The sequence below is a fragment of the Sander lucioperca genome, chromosome 16, assembly GCF_008315115.2.
Source record: "Sander lucioperca isolate FBNREF2018 chromosome 16, SLUC_FBN_1.2, whole genome shotgun sequence".
Classification (NCBI taxonomy): Eukaryota; Metazoa; Chordata; class Actinopteri; order Perciformes; family Percidae; genus Sander; species Sander lucioperca.
The window spans coordinates 17,834,325-17,858,595 of record NC_050188.1 but is presented as its reverse complement, the minus strand read 5'-3'; the positions used below and the strand labels follow the sequence as shown (position 1 = coordinate 17,858,595).

At 41.5% G+C, this 24,271-nt stretch overlaps 1 protein-coding gene across 1 annotated transcript; it reads right to left on the bottom strand.

Moving 5' to 3' along the window:
- Positions 1-5,791: 5,791 nt before the first annotated feature.
- On the bottom strand, positions 5,792-22,785 carry mylipa (myosin regulatory light chain interacting protein a). Its single transcript, XM_031296248.2, has 7 exons — positions 22,523-22,785; positions 21,127-21,317; positions 11,848-12,036; positions 10,059-10,256; positions 9,770-9,934; positions 8,360-8,783; positions 5,792-7,356 (listed from the first exon to the last, which is right to left on the bottom strand). The coding sequence occupies exons 1-7, from the start codon at positions 22,607-22,609 to the stop codon at positions 7,165-7,167; spliced, it is 1,446 nt and encodes a 481-aa protein (XP_031152108.1). The 5' UTR covers positions 22,610-22,785; the 3' UTR covers positions 5,792-7,164.
- Positions 22,786-24,271: the final 1,486 nt, after the last annotated feature.

Sequence of the window (24,271 nt, the reverse complement as noted above, 5' to 3'; positions counted from 1 at the left end):
CACTTGTAGAAAATGTTCACACACCTGTATTCTGAATGTGAAGTTACAGAAAAAATATTCACAAATGTGTAGATTGATATTTACATGAACACAATGACAGCTGCAAACTTATAATGCAACATTTACTCGTATACTTTTTTTTTTACTCTGGTTCATTTTCCATCACAACCACAACTCAGTGATTACAACCTCTCGAATCTGTCACTGCAACTTCACATATGTGCTCTCTCGCATCACAAAGTGGCGAATCTGCGCACCTCGACTTTCACAACACTCTTGACGATACATTTGGTGCAAAACTAATTTGTACCTGTGGACTTAGACTGTGGAGCTCTGAGCTAACGGAACGGGAAAAGCCTTCTTATATACAGTCTATGGGAAAATCAGGGTTTCTATCGCCAGATGAGGGACAACTCTGTCTGGCTTATTTATGTAGCATGGAAACTTGGTGGAATAGCATGCTAGCGTTAGCTAGCTACTAGCAGCCAGCCCGCTTCTAAATAAATACCTTTTAATTATCTAAACACTTTTTAACAGTCAAACTAAAACACTGGCGGTGAGCTCCACGGCCTGCAGCCGCAGACGGACCGTCATCAGTCGGGATCGACCAGCGTAGCAACACCGCTTTTGCCAGAAAGCTTCGCTGCCGACCTCGACCTGCAGTCGGAGCTCCAGCGGGACACGGAGAGCCCCACATCCGGTAGCAGCGGCCCATCCCCCGGCCATGACCAGAGCTTGCTTTGCTGATGTTGTGCATCCCTGCTAAGAATTGCACCCGCTTGGGCAGAAACAATAATTTCTGCAGAATTCATTGCTGCCGAAAATTGCATCTAGGTAGCAAGGAAATGCTATTACAGAGTCTGATAAAACATTGATGTCTCTAAACCTCCTAAAATCCTAATCATTATTGATGAACATGACAAAGAGATTTACTATTGCCTAGTTTTTAAACAGTACTTTGCCTTATAAAATCATTATTTTCCCTAGTGGATGCAATTTTCGGCAGGGATGCGAAACTTGGCACCTGTTACCCACTGATGACGGTCCGTCTGCGGCTGCAGGCTTTTCCCGTTCTGTTAGCTCAGAGCTCCACAGTCTAAGTCCACAGGTACAAATTAGTTTAGCAACAAATGTATCGTCAAGACTGTTGTGAAAGTCGAGGTGCGCAGATTCGCCACTTTGTGATGCGAGAGAGCACATATGTGAAGTTGCAGTGACAGATTCGAGAGGTTGTAATCACTGAGTTGTGGTTGTGATGGAAAATGAACCAGAATAAAAAAAAAGTATACGAGTAAATGTTGCATTATAAGTTTGCAGCTGTCATTGTGTTCATGTAAATATCAATCTACACATTTGTGAATATTTTTTCTGTAACTTCACATTCAGAATACAGGTGTGTGAACATTTTCTACAAGTGCAAATTTCAACTTACAAGTTCAGATTTTTTTTACAAGCTCTCATGTTTTTTTTCTTTGTATGACTTCAAATTCAGATCACATGTGTGTGAATATTTTTTACAAGTGCAAATTTTATTTTTACAAGTGCAAATTAAATTTTTACAAGTGCAAATTTAACATACAAGTTCAGATTTTTTGTTCTGCAAGTTCTCACATTGTATTCTACAAGCTCTCCCTTTTTGCACCATATTTACCTTCATAGTAGTGTAGCTGTGGTCTTATTCATATGCACATATTTTTACTGTATTTATCTGTCATCGTGTTCACTACTCATCCATGATTTAGGTTTTTTAGGCACTAGCCAGAATCACACAAAAAACACAAGAAAATGGTATGTAGCATTGAGGATGTTTTGCTGGCTCAGGTGCCAAATGGACATGGAAAACACCAAAAACCACTACTTTTAACCTATAGATATTTTTTTACATACCACTCTAAAAAGTTGTACTTCGTCATTAATATAACACTGTCTCTTCATTTTACAAATTTTAAAAAGTTAACGTTTTTCAGCTATACAAAGAGAATGTAAGGCTTTTGCAGTCTATATTATCACCAGACCTCACTACATGGTCATCAAATTCTCTCCATGGAGAACATTGTGTAGCCTGGCACTGGCAGGCTGTTTGCACCCGACTAAAACCTCCGAGAGGCATGCACACACACATAGACTAGACCTGTATTCAGTTACTAGCTGACAGTGCCGTCAAGAGGTGGGCTCTGTTTGCCCAGAGAAAACTTATCTCAAACACATTCAGAGGAGCTGCGTTTCCCTTGGCAGTGTGTCATTGGGCCGAGCAGATGTGAAAACCACGTGGCAGTGGGTGGGTGAAGTTGTTGAGTAACTTTGATGTTCTCTTCTTGGCATGAGTTGAAATGATAAGAACTTAAAAATTCTATTTGTTTTCTACCTGAGTGGCTGAGGTAACGAGGATGAAGAAGAATCCTCTCCATCAGGGAATATGTGCTGCTTTGGGTTGTGAGGTTTGAAGCGATGAACTAGAATTTAAATGCAGGAGATGACAGAACTAAATGTGCAGCACTTCGTTTCTCTCAGAAGGCTTCTGCATGGGCCACACTTAAACAGGCATATGTGTAAAAATGATAACAAGCTCCAACTCCAGAGAAATAGGTTAAATTCCATGACGGGTTGACAAGAAGGCATGGCAAGTCTTCAGAGAGGTGGTTTGACATGCAAAGGAATGGAGCAGACTTGTTTACTTACTACATGCACTTCTCTCCTTTATGCCTCATAACATTACATTATCTAATTATATAACTGGACTCTTCATGATTAACCTAATTCTAATTCCTTAAGTAATAAATAAGCTCCTAACGTTAACCACCATGCAGTCAGTGTTGGTCAGGGCACAAGCCTGAGATGGTCTGTTACCACATAACCTTTAACATTAGTTAGTTCTGTCTGAATTGGTAGAAATTAAAGTGGTATTTTGGGTCCCAAATTGAACTCTCATTCTTTGTCATTGGGTTGTGGCATGTGGAGTAAACACTGGCTTATTAGCCGGGTCATACAATTGGCAGATGTTTCCGTGAGAGGTGCACAGACTGGAATTGGTAGATATGAAATGGATATGTTATGACATTAAAAATAGGTTGGGATTTCATAAATGCAGACATTTACAACAGTGGATTTATTAAAAGGAATGTGTGTGTGTGTCGGGATGGGGGGGGGGGTCTTATGTGAGGTTTTTTTAATGTTAACCGTAGTTGATCGCATTTGTATGAGACAATTGTATGTTGATTGTGTGTTTATGTGCGATGTGTCGTTCTAGCCTGTTTTTAATTATGCTGCCTGTTTCCCTTCTTTTATATTCACACAGAGCACAACCTTACCAGTAGTTCCTGCTGCGGCCTTAGCAAAATGCACAGTAGCTCCCAGTATAGTATTTGTCAGACATAAAAGTGGGTCACACCTCTACCAGCTTTTATTGACTATTGCTTTTGGCTGCATCCACACTAGAAAAGGGATATCTGCAAAAGAAAGCCAATAAAATCTGATACAATAGAAAGAATTGTTTGTGAAAATGTTTTTGGCAGAACATTTAAAGATATTTTTTTATCTGTCTGAGAGACACGTTATTTTTTTAAATGGTACATTTTAATTGTTTCAAATCATTAAAAGGGCTGTAAATGTCCCACATACCAGGGCCATTTGTATTGAAACATTATTCCAGTAAAACATAAATATGCAACAGATTAGGCAAATACAACCAGAGTTTTTTAGAGTTCTTTCTTTCTCTGATATTGGCACTACCTACTGAAAATCCATATTTTGTTGGACATTTCTTAACAAGAGATTAATGTTGTGTGTGGTATTATAGATACATTTCGGATTAGTGTGTGACAACAGAAGATGTTCTCAGAATTTCACATTTCGAAGCGCTTAACATCCATGGAGTATCCATGATTAGTTTCCTTGTTTTTTTTCCCACCGTGTTCTTTAGCAATATGGTCCTGTTTGTGGCTACATGTACACACAGGTGAATCTGTGTCGGGGATGCAGATGGTATGAACAAGAGTTGATTGATCTCTCTTTTTTTATCTTAAGGCTAAAGTTTAATGTCACAGTCAGGTAACATTCTATCTGCTGCTACAACCTGCAATGATACTGGAGTTCCCTGTGTGCATGCCTGACTAGAAATTGCAGCACTCTTCCCTCCCTGCTGTCATTAATGTCCTTGGAGTGTGTTTAATGACACTGATGCATGAGAGCTAATAAGAGGAGAAAGGGAAGCATTCTCATCCGGAGCGTCATGAAAAGACAGAGGGGTTCAGAGAGAGGGTGAAGTCTGACTATAAGGAATAGCTGATGTACTAAACTCTTACTTGCAGACTTTATAATCACAGTCCAGTGGAGCTTGTCATTTCTCATCAACATTCAGAGTCTCTTTGTACCACAGACTGTGCAACTCTCCTCCCTTTCACAGTGCAATTCACCTGGTATGCTGGAGAGTTGAGGACTAAAGTCACGGCAGGTATTCGCTCAACACAGGTCATCTCTTTTTGACCTTTCTCTTCCCACCATGTGTCATCTGAAAGCTCTAGGGCCACATTGTTTAAAGACAGCATGTTTATAGATTTATCTTGATAACTTTGCTGAGTAAAACCAATGAATGATGTCAACGTTTTTTTTGAGGGGATTCCGCGTTTTACTAATTTGTCAGTAAATGTGCTTATTGAAACGGAGGCTAGCTGATATGAGTGTGTAAGTGTCACCAGGGAGATGACTAAGCAGCCTAGTTCAGTAGTTCCCAACATGTTTTGCCTGGTAAACCCCTCATCAGAAGACATGGCCTTAATCAACATGATTTGTGAGCAGCTCATCCAACCAAAGACCTATTTGAAGGATTTTCTGAGTTCTAGAAAATAGAAAGCATTTCACAAGAAAAAAGGTAAGGAAACATTTGTCTTTATTTCCTCGGACTTCCCAGTCTTCGAGCTGGGAACCACTGGCCTAGTAGTTCCTTGCTTAGTACCTATTGAAATCATTAGTGCTCCTAAACAACATATTTTAACTAACATACTGTACTATCTATGCATTATTATGCATAATTCCTGAAATGTGTTACATTTTTGGTTTTACTGGGGTCTTAAGGCGCTGACACACCAACCCGATTATTGGTCGTCGGACAGTCTGGCGAGGTCAGTGATTCAAGTCTGTTTGGCGTGTTCCGCGCCGTCGTCAGTCGGAGGAGCTGTCGGCGTTAATTTGGGCCAATTTGACTTGGGCAGTCGGACTCAATGACCAACCTGATTGGTGGAGTGCTAACCCGGAAATAACGAGGGGGATGAGTGTGACGAACGCCTCTCAAAATCTGACGAAAATCTTTTAAACTGACCTTTGTCGATCTGAAATGAGGACAGATTCAGCAACTGCATGGCCTATTTCTTGCTTAAAATGTTTTCAGAAACACGTTTCGGTGAACTATTTTAGTAAAATACGAAATCTTATCCCGAACGAGCCGCCATTAAGGTTGGTTTTGAAATTTGGTAGAAGCCAGACCCATGTGACGCATTTGTCCAATCTGCTGCTGGTTTCCATTTTTTGGGCGACAATACAGATTAGCGCCGCCTGCTGTTATGGAAATGTATTACCTCTCGCGCAAGTTGGCGTCGTTTCGATGTGGTCCGAGGCACTTCTCTGACCAACTTGGGGAGGCAGTCAGTCCGACTGCCTTTTCTGCTGACTGTCGGCCGTCGGGTTGGTGTGTCAGAGCCTTTACTTGTTCTGAAGGTGTCGAGGGTTAAGTGCTTTCAGATAACCTACAGATGTCCCACGAATCCAGTGTGTTTTCAAAAAACAACTTTATTAATACTTTGTTAAAAACAGATATATAAAAAAAGGATTTGAGTTATTTTACAGAGAATAGTGGCTTTTGCTTCAGAAAACAGAAACAAATCGCTACTTGTACAATGTGAAAAATAAAAGTCCTTCCCCTGCAGTGACTGAGCTTAAATCGAGTCAGCATTAAAGAAATAAGTTTTCCTTTTCTTACCAGAAAAAAAGGTCTGTGGAAAGTTTATAATAAACACGGTGTTGCTGCTACATTAAGGCTAAACCCCCTACAGACACATGGAAAACTTTCTTGGTAAAGTGACAATGTTTTTGTTTTTTTAAATATAATCTTCAAAATTAAATAAAACTTGAAAATGAAAAGCTTTTCAAAAAGCAAGCAAGTATTGCACTGACAGATCTCCTACTCTAGTACCCTTTATAAAATATCAAAAAGGAACTCAGTAGCACACCCCAGAGGAGAAATGTATAGCTGAGGTTTTCAGAAGAAGCAGGTACTGCTGGACAAATTCCTATTTGTAGGTTGTTTTAGTCAAGGGACAGTTAAGACCTGTTTCGAGGTTGTGGGAGTGTAAGCAAGATACTGAATTTCACATCCAAGGTCACAGTTCTGGTGGGCTAAAAAGAACCTTCAAGAACTCTATTTAACCCAAAGATCACAAGAACAGGACCATGGTGGCCTCAGCGCCTGGTGTGTCTTATTAGTATGCAATGCTATACCCAGAACAGCGCTGCTTAGCCTCTAAATACCCCCTAATTGGCATGAAAAACATGGAACGTGTAAAAGAAATAAAATGCATTTAAAAAATGCATTTTACTCTTACACCATACAATTCAGTTCTCAAATCAAAAACATAAGCTTTAAAATGTGAGGAAGCATTAAAAAGGAACAAAAAAAAAAAAAAAGAAGACAACCCTTATGTTCTGTGTTTAGCTATTAAACACATACGTTCGTCATATGGTTCGGGGGTGAGGAGACTGATCTAGGAGCTAAGAAAAACAACTGACATAAATTTCAAAACAAAAGAATGTGTTTCTATTCTGTATCAGGTCAACTGATGCAATAATTTAAGGACAATCTAAAATCATCTACTTCAGGGGATGTTTAAAACAAACAAGATTTGGACAGAATGACACGCAAACCGATGGCAACAATACTAAGAACCAACAAACTGACAGTCCAAAGGGAAATAACAATAAAACAAACACACACACTAGTCGAGGGAGTGGTTTGAGTGTATCGATCTTTGAATTTGCTCAGGAGTTTCTAAACGTTTGGTAGTTCATGGAGTCCAGGCAGGAAACAGATGGACAACAAATGTTCCTTCTTTATGAAACCTCAATCTGCTTGGCTTAGCTTCAAAGTGTTCAAAATGGAGTTTGGTGGAGTTGTCTTTATGTGTGGTAGATCTTGTGGTCGTAGTCCGTGGCAGAGCAGCTGTTAGAATCCATTTCTCTGCGGATGGGCACGGGAATGCTGCTGCGGTGTTGGTGGTTGTCGGTCAGCGTCAGGTTCAGCAGGCTGGTGCAGGTGGGCAGGTAGACGTGCTGCACATGCTCCACCTCTGACCGACACACAGGACACAACTGAGGGAAAGGAAAGAAAAGTATTAAGCATCGAGTATTTGTTTATTTTCTAATATTGGAGGTCACGTATGCTTTGAGCAAACTCTGAAGTACTAATGCATTAAAGTTGGGAACCCTTTTAGTGGCCCCTTAAACTTTGGCAATATACATATTTTGGCATGCTGATCCACATGATCTTGGGTGGAATCTTTCTTGTTATGAACTCATAGACTAAGACTTCATCGCACACCCATTTCATGGCCAAAAAAACCCAGACCTGAGTAAAACAACTAAACAAAGTTAACTAATGCACCAGTCTTGTAATGTAAGACTAAGAGTCAACGCACATGTTGCCAGTAGACATGAAGCAAGAGAGAGCCAGCATGATGCCAGCAAAAGAAAGGTGCAAGCTAACAAAGTATGTAACCACAATAATAGTATGTAACCACAATCGAGTCACGGAAATTCTCTCATCGAAGGAGCTGTGGAGAGTATGGTTGACTGCCAATGAGGCAACTAAAAGAGTCACCACTCGGGTCTTTCTGATCAGTGTTAATGTTAAGACTGAAGGACACTGACAAAATCTTACAGTAACAGGAAAGGCGAGCTTAATCATGAAAAAGTGCAATGGATTGCTATAATGTGAAAAAGTTTCCACAATCATGCTGAAAGCAGTGCAAAATGATCTCGTCTTGAGTTTGTACCGACTCGTTAGAACTGAAGTGTAATTAAAGAGCTTTCGGTATAGCTGGAAACTCAAAGTAGGCTGGGGTGCCTTGAGTCAAGGACCAAACAGAAAATAAAAGCAAAACTTTCTTTGGTTTCAAGCTCTCGCCTTGGCTTTTAGAAAGTACTGCTTCTAACGCAGTGTTGACATCAGCATCTTCAGCAGTACCGTCTTTTCTCAGTGTGTAAAACATAAGAAAGTGCTAATGAAAAGATTCCCAAAGTGGCTGATAAACAAACACATCAGCATTCCATTAGAAACGTCTACAGACATTTTATGAGTGAAGAAGAAGCTTACCTGCAGCTGATTTGCGCAGGTCTGGCAACACACCATATGGCCGCAGGGGCAGAATGCAGCATCGATCTCCTCCTCGCAGCAAAGCATGCACAACAGAGCCTCCCTGAGCTTCTGCAGCCGCTCCTGCAGGGCTCGGCTCTGCTGGCAGCTGCCACAGTCCAGCCCCTCGTCCTGCGAGTCGTCTTGGTTTGGGGCGAGTGAAGGAGAGGAGTGTTCGCCGCCGCCGCCGCCAGACACCAGGTCCGCGACACCAGAGTTGTAGAGAGCGCGGCGGGCGTGGTCGTACACTTCCTTGGAGGTACGTCGGATGTCGAAAACATACTTCTTGCCCAGGTTGATGTTTTCGTTGAGGAAAAGTGACGCTAGATGGCCCTTAAAATCTCTGCTGTACTGCATCATCACCGCATTAGTGACTGTGTCACACCTGGAAATGAAAATAAGATCAGACGTGATTACTACGGTCAGCAAAATAAAAGCATTTGACCTGACAAACTACCAATTCCAAACTTATCGGCAGTATGGAGGGTATGTCCATTTATCCAATATCTCCCTTGCACTTTTTATTTAGGCATCACCTAATATTCATCCTGTTCCAATGCCACATTCACCACTGAGATAAACACTGTATGCTTGTTTCTGAACGAGCAGGATGAAGATATGCCCGCAAAAAAAAAAAAAAAAAAAATTCTGCAGACTCTTAAAAAAAAAACCCCCATCTCTGAAACAAAAGAACAGGGCTGTCTTTTGTACTTTGTGACTGACAATTTCATAGCTCAGCCATTTGAATTGTCCCTGCTCACTGCAAATTTCAGACACGCACACAATTCAGAGGAAAAGTGCCACCTCTACCCACTGAAGATTGTCCTGCCCAATCTATATTTCCATCTACCCTCATTCCGGTCATGTTTTATGTGTCCCACTTTGCATGTATATAAACCATAAAAACAGTGTTAAAGGGAACAGGACACTGTTTTGTCAGTCGTTTTAGGTCAGGTTTTCCCCCACCTATTTTATAATCTACTAGTCTTTAGTGAAGGACCGTAAACGATTAACTGCTCTATATTGTCAAAACATGATAGAGATGAGGAAGATTGTTCTATCGTAGCTCAGATTTGTGAATGACTTAACAGCTGCAGCACAGACTGTTGACAGACATCAATACAAACATCAATACAGACTCTACCGAGCCTGTATTGTATCTACTCTAATTCATTTTAATTGATAGCTTGGCTCACCACATGTCTATAGACGACTTCTCTAACATACCATACCAATAATTTAAGGAAGTATCAACTTTGTGGAACAGTGCAAAGCTATTAAAAGGCCTGAATCTATTTAAATCAAACTGCACAGCTATATAACATTAGGGCGTATGTGTCATTGATCTGGGCGGGCTCAAACACTGCTCACCTGTAGAAGGCGTGGGTCTCTGTAATGGCCCGGTACAGACCACTGGCTGCCCGGTTACTGATCAGCTTGAACAAAAGCACCACACTGTCACTAGTGTCCTTGGTAACTGTCAAGTACACGCTTTTCCCCGACTGGGTGGCAATCTGGATGATTGGATAGCTTACTCTAAGATGAGGCAAAAGAGTAAACAGTAAATCAGACATGTAGTTCATAAAACAAAAATAAAAACTTGACATGAAACATACTGTCACTACACAGGGCTATTTGCAGATGTCTAGGTGGAGCATACCTGTTGACTAAGCTGAAGTCCTCCTTGCATATAGCGATACCCTCAGGGCCGACTCCTATGGCCAGCCGTTGGCCATTTGCGTCGCGAGCCCAGTGCCACTCCACGCCGTAATGCTCCAGAGAGGAGACCAGCTGCAGGGCCTGATATTCCACTGAGCCCTGGCTCAAACTTTCCAGAGCCTTGTGTCTGGATATGATGCTGCAGAGGAGATAAGGTCGGGAAGAGAAGAAAGACAACCATTTAAGTTTATTTAGCTCTAAAGCTCAGATTGGAACTGACATTTTCTGACACAAGCTATATATCAAGGAACGCCCACTGTGACAGGTGTATTATACAAGCAGGATAAATGCAACTCTAAGAGTGTGTTTTTGATCAAAAGTTGAACACACCCTCGGGCAGAAATCTCCGATGCTAAACTGGAGCTCTTCTAACAACTATACTTACGAGATCAATGCTTGGGCAGCATAGCTGAAGGCTCGTTTTAGCCAGTGAGACCTGCTGATCTCAACAGACTGTGGTAGAAAATGCCTAAGGGCCAGGAGTGGAAGTAACAAATTGCATTTTTTTTGTACTTGAGTATTTTTTAGTCTTTCCATCCCTGCTAATGGGCGTATGTATACCATTTTGATCCACAGCAGGGAGATCGTTCAATGAAATGTATAGAAACTAACTGTTGGGAAATACATGCACCTTCATGCATAACAGGCTGGAGGTGAGAGTAGGCGTAGCAGTAAGCAGCCGTGCCTGCTGGCTCAATACAGCACATAGATAAAAGGGTTTAATGTAGCAGGTTTGGGAGATGGGGCTTGATAACGTATAATTTAAGAGTCTCTGCATGTGAGGAACAGTGCCATGTGCACAACAAATGGTTTTAGTAGGCGCTCCAAAGGATGCAACTTCAAAATGGAGACACTGCAGTAACTCTTGGATAAATTCCCAACAGTTGTAGGTGGCACAGGCATTGCTGTGGAAAGTGTGGTTGGTGCGGTGATTGCACAATACAATAGGATCCACGTTCTCAGAATCTAAAACTTTTCAGTAGTAAAACTTTGTCACCCTCTCCTTGTTTACAGGGAAAACATTCAAGATGTACAGCGGGAGGTTATGTCAGTGGAACTCTGCAACCACATGTTATCTGATTTTCTGCCAGCTGGGGGTGTGTGTGTGTGTGTGTGTGTGTGTGTGTGTGTGTGTGTGTGACCTCCAGATAAATATAGAAAGACACTGACATTTATTTTAAAAATGCTGCAGAATATTAAAGACAGCACTATCAATTCAATTCAGTGTAGCATTTGTTTTAGTTTTTTGCTTAAGATAGCATTTTTGAATTCTTAAGTCCTTTCCATTTCCTTGAACATCAGCTGCCACATTATACCTCCATGAGTCTTTGCCATGACCCATTATTTACTTTTCATCATGTCTTTACAGGATGGACTATCTCCCTCAGAGATAGTGAGGGGGCAAAGCTTCAGGAGAGCTGGCACAGAGAACATGTTTCAATGATTAGCCAGAGTTAGTTAACATGCATGTATAGGAGCTTCTCAAAGTATGTCCAAATTCCAGTTGTCTTGTGTAAACTACTCCGCAACCCGAAGATCATTAGTAATGGTTTCAGTTCAGGGTCAGACTTTTTTTTTTTTTACAGTAAGATGTGGAAAGAACAGAAGGATTCTGGGCCAGCAAAACAATGAATACTTTTTTTGTCCATGCTATGTATTCACAATCAACAACATTTACATTTCCTGCTCCTCTTTGAGGGCCATGTTGGGCTGCTTAAAGAGAGTTGTACCTGTTCATAGTGGCAGTGCTGGGCTCTTCGTCTCCACACAGCTCTGAGTACCAGTACTTGGCTGTGTTTTGGTTGTAGTCGCCAAACTCTGCCTGTGCCAGGAGCGCGCTCAGCTCCTCTGCTTGTTCTGAGCCCATACGTAGGTGACCGTTATGGAGGTCCTCCTTCACGTGCATGAAGAAGACGTGTCTGGTGGACAGGAAGAAAACAGAACGGTGGTTAAATGGTAAATCTTTCAATTGATGACAAACTCTTTATTTTACACTTATCCAGAAAGAGGACAAATGATAATCTATCCCATTGTGCACCCCATCACACAAACAGTGCCCACTTTCACTGGTCAACTGACTTTCATGTGTAATCGTTGTGGAGTCAGGACGTCTGGAGCACAAACAGGCCAGAGCAGGTGGTCATTACAGGGCTAGAATTTCACCACAGACAGCAGGTGTTTGTGTGTGTATGTGCAGCAGAAGGAAAAGCAACTGTGACATTTGTTCAATAGTTTTTAATCTCTTCCTCAATACACACTTAAAACTTCCTTCCTTTCAAGTGTGAATTCACTCAAGGTTGTAAACAGGGAGGTTGAGAGAGGGAGAATAGCTACATGATTGAGTCGTTTCCTCCAGAAGAGGAAGTATTTGGACTTTTAACCAGGTGGTGACACAGTGGGCAATTGTGCTTGAACTATATCTGCTGGGCCAATGTGTATGATGAACGATAACGAGACTTAAAATGAGTTACAATGTCCGGCATCCTGTCTGTGTCTCTATGGCTTGTTGTCAAAAATGTGGTTCAATAACCCCCACACTCATACAGTATGCTTATTTAAAGACATGCCTCAACTAGTCTTGTTTTTGCCTGACTTGTGGGGAATTCTTGTTTGAAATGAGATGGGTTTATGAAGTGACAGGGGAAAATAGTTCAAAAGATTAATGATTGTCAAAAAAAAAACCAATTGTTATTGTTACGGCTGAGAGATTACATGAGAACACAGAGTTCTCATGTGGTCAAGAAAAACAGCTCAATTCTTAAAAATAAATAAGCCATGGCAGGTCCATGGTCCTTTCCATTGTTTTGACCAGAAGATGTGAGGATTTTTTCCTTCGAGCAGCAGGAGACAAAACGTCAAATGGAGTAACACCCTTACTGACTCAATCCTTACAGCATAAAGAACGTTGAACTAGAGTAACCTAAACTGATCCTTCCTTGAGATTACCTATGCGCAGTAACCTTAAGAAGACTGTACAGGCAAAAAGGGCCTGCTCCCCGTCACTTGTGTCTGTGACAACAAACTAGTTGGACAGCTCGTCACTGGCCATGTTGTTGCCTAGCTGGGATCTGGTTGGTGTGCCTTAGTTCTTACTTTTAACATTGGTCATTGTTTCTCCCCACATCTCTCACCAATTACGTACATACTGTCAATGCAACAGCGCTCAAGCATGCAGTGACCTAATGTAACCCTCTTGGTCTCTTATATAGACTATAGAACTCACTTGACAATGCCAGAAATGAAAAGTATGACTTTGGCATCCTGTGCTGACAAAAGTTCCAGTCGTAGAACAATTTAATGTGGAATAAAATTAAAAAGAAATGGCTGTGAATACTTTGGCCGACCGCATAATGATGTGGTAGATTAAAAGCAGACTGCGCCAGAAACTGCTTGTTATTTCTGGAAAAGAAAATCCCTTGGGCTATAGTTTTCTTTGAAGCATGATGCAAAGGAGACAGTTTTCATTTGTGCAAATCAGGTCACACCAAGACTTGAGGATACTTGAGGGGGTTCAGAGGGACACTGATTGGAGAAGGAAGGTAGAACTTATCACCCCTTTTATTAAGTTTGTATAAACCCATTGCGTTTATATTGATGTAGAAAATTAACCTTGCCGAAATGTGTAAGTGCAGAGGACACAGGGACGAGCTGGAGGGGACGTTTCTTTTGTCATCTTATGGGACTTAAAAACCAGACTCTTGAGGGAGCAGCGCACAACTGGAGGCAGAAAACGCACACTTGTGTATTGTGTATAACAGCTTCAGTATGCAATAACAGAGGCACACCTCATCCAACACACATTCACAATGCTTCCAAGGAGTAACGACAGTAGCGAAAGCAGCTGTGAGGCACACAAACAAAGTCGGTCTACACCGCCCATGAAAAGCCAGACCATAACAACGAAGCCTCATAGCCGACCAGCCTCAGGCATAACAAACATTGCTTTGATATGGTGTTAAACATCCCATTCCCTCCAACGCACACACACACAAACACTGTTCTCTATTGTGTCAGGCCCAGCAGGCATCATGTGATGGAGCGCTGCTAGTTAGCTACCTGCCTGATGCAAACAATAGGGCTGACTGGAGTTTACTACAGGGTGCGAACAAAAGGTTATGATAGGACAAGCTGCGAAGGTTACTATAGTTCAGGCAGGGATTGGCAAGAGGTTAATATCGATCACTGTGCCACTGAGTAAGACATTTAATACCTTCCTTCAGCACAAGTGCCGGCCTGTTGTTGGTTTGGTGACAGTGACAGAATATGCAACTTGATGAATTTTAACCTCAGTGTTGTTTTACTTAACCAACCATCTGTGACAATGGACTATTTGGCCACTGGGCTGCTGAGCAAGACCGACTCCTGCATTCCTTGTGTTGTTGGCACCCACATGTGTAAACAGGTGTGGTTGCTTTGTTGAGCCGAAATTACAATTAGTATTCGGAAGAAAGCACCTAAGTCGTACAGTAGGACAGGTTAACAGGCCCTGCAACAGAGGTAACTACAGTTCAACGATAGCTGTTTCTGCCCGATCTCCCTGAGGCTGAATGAGAGCAATCAGATATGCACTCTGCCAAATACCATGGAAACACACAGCTGCTTCACATGCCGAAGGTAACAATTTCTCCTACTAAAAAGGCCCCTGTGAAGCTATACTGCTACTGTATCTGCTCTAAACAATCAGCTTCGTGCAGCAAGAAAAACTCACTACAAAACTCTGGTTATGATAACAAGGGCAAAAGTGTTAGTACAGATTACCCTGCCTTCCTCCTTGGCCTCGAAATTAACTTATTTCTCAGACAGCTGTCCCAGGATCTGTCCAGGTGGTGTAGTGCTGCCTCCTCACCTGTCAAGGTCCTTCCTTAGCTCAGGCCATCCCAAAATGGTGTTTGAGGGTGTCTGGTTGAGACAGAACTCAAAAAAAGACTTTAGCCTTTACCTTTTTTTGAAATGTTTCCTGAGTGGGTGACCTACTGATGTGAAAATGACTGGATTTGTCTAGACACACACAAAAAAAAAGAAAAAAAAAAAAAGTTATTCCTGTACAAACCCATCAGGTTTACACAGGCCGACAACCACGGTGACAAGACAAGAGACAACAGAATGGATAAATGACCCCCCCCCCCCCCGCTCAACCAAACGGGCATCTAAGTCACAGCACTTAAAATCTCCCAAATCTTGTTGGGATGTAAGGATGCCATACTGCATCAGACTCACACTAGAGAAGCAGTTTATCTGCAGCTAGATCTTTCCGCTTACTCACATTACTATTTGGACACATTTGCCCATGCATCATGACAGAGTCATTCGTGAACACTGCAGCCATCATCACAGCATTTCCTCCTTCAGACTGGCCGTCGCTGACATACCAGTCCCAGACTGAATGCTATGAAGTCTGTACTGAGACCTAAGTCTCCTGGCCTACTTTTAGTGTATTACACTGTGTAGATATCATCATTGCTTTATCAATCAAAATCTTAAGAGGCTTACTTATTTACAGCCATAAGACCCCTGTGAATGCCAACAGCATTGGAGAAATAAATGCTATTCAAAACAGTGGTTGTGGGGAGGGCGAGGTCATGTAGGTGCTGCTGGATTGTTTGAATACCTGATTGCCTGGCTGGAATAATTCAATTAAAGCAAGCCTGAACCCTGAGAAAGAATATTTGAAAATAGGTCACTGGCTACAGAACTGAGCTAAGGGGATATAATTCAAGTTTTACAGCTGATTTCTTCTGCCCGTCATTGAACCATTCAAATTTAGACCATCAAATTATCCCAAAATGCAGTGTTTGGCCTTTTTTAAAGCATCTCAATGTTGAGCTATTTGCAACTTTTTATATAAAAAAAAAAAAATTTGAGAAATCTAGTTTTAATATGTACTTTGGTGCCAGAGAAAAAGGAACAGGCACACTTTTTTTTAAAGTAACCGGACACTCATTACCAAGTCAACTAAACTCTCTCTAGTCCGTTTCACCCATCTATAAAACCATTGTCTCATTTTAATGTTTTCTTCCCCAAACCAGTGTCTATTCCCCCAGTAGGCAGAATGTCAGCCGCTTCGCTTCACGGAAGAACAAAACGTTCCCCACAAACTGAAACCAAACACCTCTGCCTAGAGACTGCACCTAATCCAGCCAATCATCAGTAGAGTTTCAGACTTCATCGGTTGGGCTCTTAGCAATGTGGTTTGTAAGCTAGTCAAATGACACTGCCAGGAGCTGTGTGCTGTGAGGTTACTAGCGGTCAATGAACTATAGTAACCCAGCGAAACATCTTTTCCCATGGTGTGGGGCTTAATGGAAAGCCAGACTAAAATACTTAAAGTTTAAATCATAAATTGACCAGAAAGTTGTAAAACAACCATTTCACACACTAAATATAACATGTGTGCCTTTGCTTGTGTCGAGTTGAACTGAAAGCTATACAGCAATAAAAAAAGAAGTTGTTTGTAAGCTAAATGCCTTGAGTTGCAGGGTGGTGCTCTGCACTGGATGGTAAAACAGTGATTAAAGATCAGCATCAATCCTAAATTCAGGCGCCAAACAAATAAAACAACTCTGTCGTTCTTGAAACAAATGAAGGAAAGAAACTCATACGGCTTGTAAAATCTGCTGGTCAGGGGCACTGGAGACTAACCCTGTACCAGGGTTAGTCTCCAGTGCCCCTGACCAGCAGGTCTTTGAACTGCATGGGATTATGTAAGAAGGAAAGAACACTGTCCTGTGAGAGAAATTACATCAATAGAGCAGAGTCCATAAAGTTGGATTTAAATATTTCAAGTCTGGAATTTTTTCCAGCTCTGTGCTGCATCACAGAACAGACTTTGAGGAAATGAATGTCTGTCTTTAAGCTTTTCTCGCTGTCTCTCAGCTATTCTCAAAGACTTGGTTTGATGATGCCAAATCATCAGTCGTTTATAAATATTTTAATTTGTGACACGAAGGAACTCTTTATAGGGAAAATACACAAGTAAAGTTGCATGCAAATATATTGAGATGTAATTATTAAAAAGACTGATTAGAATGATTCCTCCTTAAAAACTCATTTGGCTCCTGGTGTGGATTTGAATTTAACGCCTGAGGAGTAAACAGGTGAACAATCAGGACCTCTGATAAAGCCTGTACTAATAGCTGTGCCCTTCCAGGATATCCAAATGTTGCCTGATCAGAATGTTAAATCGGGGGCTAATGAAGGGAAAATATTCACGTATTTAAAACAGAAACACCCCCTAAGCAAGTGTTTCATGATGCAGCTAATACAGGCTGTTGTTGAGGCCCTTGGGTCAGTCTTCCTTAACCAATTAAAAGTGTTATTTGCTTCAGCTGATAAGTCATGGAAAATGTTGGAAATGTTTTAAAGCAACTAGATTTTGGATAACTGCTTTTGTTTTCCACTGGTATTAAAATAAAAAAAAGATTAGTCCAAGAAAATGTTGGAAGAATCTTTCAGTGCAACTCAATCTTAACACCACTGGAAGGTTCGGACGGCCCTGCTTTCAGTTATTGTTCAATGTGGACCCTTCAGCTGTCCAAAACAGAAGCTGGGAGAAGAGAGGGTGCCACACTTTATGCATCTGCAAAATCTTATTTGCAAAGCAAGCTGGGAAATACTAGATTTAAAAAAAAAAAAGTAGCCTGGGAGAGATGGGTGAGTCGAGAATCTAGAACCCTTTTCTTATATCTCATTGCTTTTAGAAGCAGGGGATACGGCTGCCACAGAATCAAGCTGAATGTAAGCCTTGCAACTCAAATAGATATGGCCTGCACTTTGGTTTTGCGCATGAGAACACTACTTATAGCTTTATAGGTATAACTGATAAGAAAATTGGTTTAAATACTATAGAAATGTGGGCTTAATTTTGGATAGATTTTTCAGCACAAGTTGGCCAGGCAAAAAGAGGAAAATTAATTAACACAAAGTACCCAAATAATCAGCTGCATTTAAGCAAGAACACGCCTGTGACCTGCTAGGCTTTACGTGGCAGCAGAGTACACAGCAGGTTATATAAGCAGCTCTGTGTGAGCTCAGTCTAGTGCAGCTTATGTAATAAGGCCTATAAGATGGGAGTAGAAAAAAAGAGGCCCATCCCTCAGCTCGACAGAGCTGTGGTAATATACAGTCCCTTTTGCTTTGTCCATACACTGCTGAGAACATTTACCCCAGCTCACATCCATTTGTGAAACCAATTAAACATGCTGTGTGGTTATAAAGACTGTGTTGAGGGGCACAACTTACCTTCTAAAATTGCGGTGATCAATTTTAGAAGGTAAACTGACAGTCTTTTTTTTTGTGTTACAGTAAATACGCCAAACATGCTGTGTGGCATGCTGAAATGTCTGTAGACACGAATTTGGCCACATTTCTATAGGTATGCGAGTAACACAAATGTGCAATAGAGGAACTTGTTCTGCATTTGCCATGACGAGGTGTGCCTGCTTGCTGCTTGGCTCAGAGCCTGCCTGCATGCAGAACAAGTTGAGTGGATGCAATGGTAGCCTAAAGTAGGTCAAAGGTGACCGCACAAGAAATTAGTGAAATGGGATCCTACCTTGTCCTCAAAGCCCCAATTTGCTCAAATTATAAGCCCCAATTTACTCAAATTATAAACATATTCCCTACAAGTCAAGGCAAGTTAGAAGTTTTAAATTGAAGTTTAAATAAATTTAGAAAAATAATTCACAGAAATGCCATGTAAAGTTTCCCATACCTGTGTTGGTCCCCAAAATCGTACTGTGTACGGTCAACATCTCGCCCTCATCTCTAAAATTGACACCAGTGCTTCCCCACCACTTAAAATGATATCAGAGCAGATGGACAGCATTAAGGCTGTTCCAAAATTAAACACATAAGACAGCATGTTGGTGTGTGCCATGTGTGAGTATTTATTAGCAGCAACCTCACACACCCTATCCTGCCATCTTACTTCTTTATCTCACTTTTTTTTTTTTTTTTTTTAACAACCCAGCACCAGCCATCTGTTGATAACCCCTGCTAATCTACTGGAGGTCAGAGCGCAGGCTGCCAAGTGTCTTCTCCCCCCCCCCCCCCCATTTCCCTTCCATTTTCATCAAAGGTTGCCAAATATAGGCCAGACAGTGGAGGTAGGTGGGTGGAGGGTGAGTGAGATGGACAGAGGGGATGTGTGAGCAGGGACAGTTTATATCTGACTGTGATAAAAATATGGCAAGAGAACAAAGTTGATATCTTTATATTTGAGGGAAGAAAGAGGGAGTGAGAAACAGCTGAAGGTGGGGCAGTGGGTGAACTGGGGAGCAACTGAGAGCTTACTGGAATGCTAGGCAAATCCTGGCCAAGGCAGATACAGATCAGTTTAATGAACAGTTCTAATGGCATGCTGTGTGTGTGTGTGTGTGTGTGTGTGTGTGTGTGTGTGTGTGTGTGTGTGTGTGTGTATGAGAGAGAGAGCAAGAGTAGCATGGCAGAGCTTAAAATGACACCAAACAAATTTTCACTCACATACAGGGTTCCAACCCTGCAGTATGAAACACTTGTGGCACCACGTGAAGTGAATATAACATCCACGGTATCACACCAGATACAGTGTGTCAAACAAGTTTTTTGGACAGGTTCCGAGGGCTGCAAATACAATTGCTATTGATAACTTCAACCAAAACTGGGCCTCGGAGTCAGGTTCTAGACTTTTCAAAGTTCTTCGGCGTTAAGTTCCTCAGAAAATAACAATCTCCTCCTCTCTGAAATTGGATGACAACTCGATCTGCATCATCAAAAAAGCCCACCAAAGACTCTTGCCTGCGCCAGCTCAAAACATTTGGGGTGTCCAGGAAGCAGATGTTGAAGTTCTACAGAGTTGTGATAGAAAGTGTTCTTACCGTTGCTATACGTGTATGTATGCAATCTCAATAGGTCATGGCAGTTGATTTGAATTGTGGAGATATGTGAAATAGGCAAACTTATTTATTTCCGTTGTAATTTTCAGCCCAAAACTAACGTTAAGATATATAGTTAAACGCGGTGGTCCAACCTGAGGTTTCTGTTTTGCTTATTTTATGTACCATGTTGCTTTGCTAGTATTTTTGAGAAACAAAATCTAGCGTTACAAAACAGCAACATCTTACCACCAGTCAAACTGCTAGTTTGTGTGGTGTCATTTACTTTAGTCTGTGGCCCAACAGATACATTAGGTCTCCAACATGTTGTTAGTGAAAGTGTTGACATATGAAGGCATCAAACATGCATTTTAGATGAATGAGATAAAAGTATATCCAGTTGTTCCTAGACCCCATTTGCTCAGCGCTGTTAAATTGTATGTACAGGATGCAGTGCACATTAAATTTACATCCTGATGCTTTAAAAAAACTATTACAAATATCACTATGTAATCCAGCTCCAACAGTGACTCATGATGACATATTGCTGTGAAAATAAAAACACCCTACAATGGCCTGTCACAGTTTCCAACAGCATCTGCAAAACCCCAAATGGAGGCTTTTGTTCAGACAAAAATGGCCACAAACAATTGAAACCAAAAAACACAACAGAAAGATATTTTCAGTTGAATGGGGGCTGTGACGGAGGTCCTGGCTGTCGCACAGAGGGTCCCTGGGGGCAGGCGCAGAGCGACACATACCCCCAGAGCTGCTGGATTACATTTCCTGCCTGGAGCTCCAATAAAATGACCTATAGTAACCCCGGAAGAGCTTGAGGAAGAGGTTACTACAGGGCATTCTAATGTATTCTAAACTGAATTCCCTAATGATGACTTTGTTTTTTCCGGCATGTGCTCATCATTGCATGTCATAGGCAGTCATAGAAGTAGTATGTGTTCATGAAAAAAACAGACCCGATTTAATTTTCAATGATCTTTTTCAGAGAAGGTGACAAGCTTATGTGTAGGTACCTGGCAGAGAATGTGTCATAAAGGAGTGTTTAATTATCTGTTCATATGCCTATAAACAAATGTGATGAGTTTCATGTGGCAGATTTGCACACAATGTCTTTGCAAGCATGCGAGTTGGTAAACATACCTTGTCTGTTCCTGCAGAATGAGATGGGGCTCCACAAAGAACTTGACCCGTAGCCTAAGTCGACAGGGCGTCACATTATCCATCTGCTGGCAGATGCGGTTCCTCAGATTCAGCCACAGGTTCTCTCCTTTGCTGCCTGTGAACTGCAGCCCAAAGTAGTCCACTTCAATTATGCCTAACTTTCTGCAAACCTGGAAAGAGATGGAAGAAATTGGCAATGAATGTGAATAAAGAAATTCAAAAAAGGACCCTAAAACTGTGTGGGAAAGAGTATTATGGGACATCATTTGGACAGAGGAAGCGTTACAGTTTCTATAGGTGTTTTTTCACAACAGGATAGTACAATGACTAGATAGGTTAAATAACATTTTGAGTTGTGACAGAAGATTAAAATGTCCTTGAAAAAGACAATCCATACTGATTTTGGTCTCAGTGGAGGGTGGCAATCAATAGAATTCCAACAGGAATCAATAAAGGTTTTACGAAATTTAAGAAGCAAGAAAAAAGGCCGTTTTTAATCACTTTGTAAATAAGGATTCCTGCTACCCCAGTGCTACTCTCACACAGATAAAACCCATCAATATTCTAGAACTCACGAACTTAACTGAAGTACTCTTGAAGGCTCTCCCGGGGTAAAGGGGCTCATCGAACCCACAATCCCACGCCCCCTCAGCGGCGGCGGCCACGGTTGAACGTCTGCAGGGATATCATTCATGCCCAGGGAAAGTTGGGAATATGCCTTGCATTTTAAGTAGCTTTACATTTCATAAGCGGAAAACTACTTGAGGCTACTGATGAAAGGAAAAGTTCGCATGCTACCCTGTTCATGTCCCCTTTGGAGGGAGAATATGTGAAAGCAACTAAGGTTTCAGTTTGAGTGCTTGCAAAGGCAGAAGAATGAACTTAAGTAACCTTAACAAAGCCAGCCTCTGACTGACATGCAGGTAAAGGCGACTGCCGGAGGTTTACCACAATGTATCTAAACTTTCCTACATGTATATCAAGTCATGCGTTTTGACTACAAATCGACATTTTTAAAGTTTCATTGTTACATTTTTTTCCTGCACGTTGCGAGCAGCAGAACATTTTGTTTCCGCCGTCCCTAATTTACAACAAAGCAGATGTAGCCTTTCGATAGTTGTTTACAGATCAAGTTTACATTAATACATATTATTTAAGTGCTCCTCGTCGTGCAGAAACTAGGTTCAATTCCTCAATTTTATTTAACAGAATACTGGAGTCATAAATAGGCCTACGCGATCGACCTGAAGTTTAACAAAATAGAAAATCTAAAGTTTCGCAAGACAACCAGAGCCCCGCTGCCCTGCCTGACCATGACACGGTGTTTTAAAAAGTTATAATAACAAAACGAGATGTGTATTCCACCACAGCCTACCTTATTCAGACAGTCTTCACCGTTCGCCTTCGCATCAACTTCCACTTCCATCACCACCGAATCCGGACGAGTAACGTGGCAGAGCATTTTGGCTGTGTATTTGGTAAATCTTTGGTGTGCCACTCATGAAAAATAATAAAACACTTCTCTAGCCTTCTTGAACACCCCCTACATCAAGCCTTCGTCACCTTCGTAGCCCTTCCACTCCGTGTGGCGAATCTGCAGCCACCAGCTGTAGGCTATATATCAATGAAATGCCATACACAGCACCGCCTACTTACAGCTGTCCAATGGGGGCCAATTTGACATAATCACCGCAAAACTTAAACCAATCGGAAGTCATGTTACATCCGCACGCTGCTCTGGCTCGAGCTCACCTCCCGTGCCTGAAAGTGTGAGGAGTCCACTGCGCCCTCATCTGGCTCGCCTGTTGCACAGAGCAAAAGTGACTTTCAACACACCTGCTCATATTAATTAGACATTTGAGCGAAATTCAGCAGACCTTGGGGTGAGTTTTATTGGCTTAATGACTTGTATACCGGTTCCCCCCATCGGTCTGTGTAAATAATGTAAGGGAATGCAGTCCAGAAATAGCTGTGATAACGGGAAAATATCCCGCAAGTATCTGCAGCTGCTGAAAAAGCTTTTATGAATGTTTCATGATGGCATCTCCGTTGTGTTCCAACCTTTCCTAAAGTAGGCTATTCCTGCTTGTGTAACACTACTTTTTTTGCCCTGCACCGAAGACACGTCGACAGTGTAGACTTCTTATTTGAAGTTACTTTATCAAGGCGATGAACAAAAGGCTGAGTTAAAAGTGACTTCCCTGTCTTCATTGCTGATAGGAAGAGTGATAAAATCCTCATGAGATGTGTTGTTAGTTTTTTTGGCATCTCGACACGTTTGTTGAACCTTTGACATTTTTTTTTCACCCAAGCTACTGAAATACTGCTTTTGTTGTTTGGTTCCTGCCTACTTATAGAGAGCCATTTAATAATTAAATGTTTATTCAGCCTCATCTCTTGAACAATATGAATTCTTTTATGATATATTATTCATCGACAGTGTTGTAATTTCCACAGTGGGAGACAGACCAGGCCAGAAGACACTGCAGAAAACTGCAGCCACACACTCATACACTAGGGAGGCATGGTGTTCAGCCAAGCCTGGTGTTTGTCTGCCAGGATACATTTTAGGGTAGAGGCAGCATGCCTCTCCATATTGTGCTCTCCCACCACTACGTTCCTGACGTAGCATCAGTGACTCAGATACAAGAGGACACAGTAGGAGCTCATAAACACAATCACTTCATCGTTCAGTTACTGTATTGACGCATTTACTTAGAATAAGTGTGAGGTGAGATTAAAATTTACATCATGAGGATGCATTACATCTGTTTCATGTCTCTTTATTTGTATGTTTTTTCAACTGGTCAAGAAAAAAGAATGCTGATAATAATGAGAAGCAGCCTTGTTTTTGTCTGTGATAGGTTGGTTTGTTAAAATTGATCAGCCTCTTAAATGCTGCTCAAGTTTGAGAGTTTAAGTAACTTTGATTGGTCAATAAAGGAGCATTTATCACAAACATCTTAAAAACATCAGTGAGTTCATTTTGTGTGTGGTTAATGATAAACATTGCCATTATTTAATGAGCACCAGCAACTTTACTATGGCCTCATTCCCTTACACACTAAAATTGACTCAACAGATTTTATCAGCTGTAACGTGTGTCTTTCTGTTTGCGATAAGC

Coding starts and splice junctions, on each gene's coding strand:
- mylipa (XM_031296248.2), bottom strand. CDS start 22,609: ATGCTCTGCCACGTTACTCGTCCGGATTCGGTGGTGATGGAAGTGGAA. Junction 21,318..22,522: donor GTGAAGACTGTCTGAATAAG/GTAGGCTGTGGT, acceptor ATCTCTTTCCAG/GTTTGCAGAAAGTTAGGCAT. Junction 7,357..8,359: donor CCTGCGCAAATCAGCTGCAG/GTAAGCTTCTTC, acceptor CCTTTCCCTCAG/TTGTGTCCTGTGTGTCGGTC.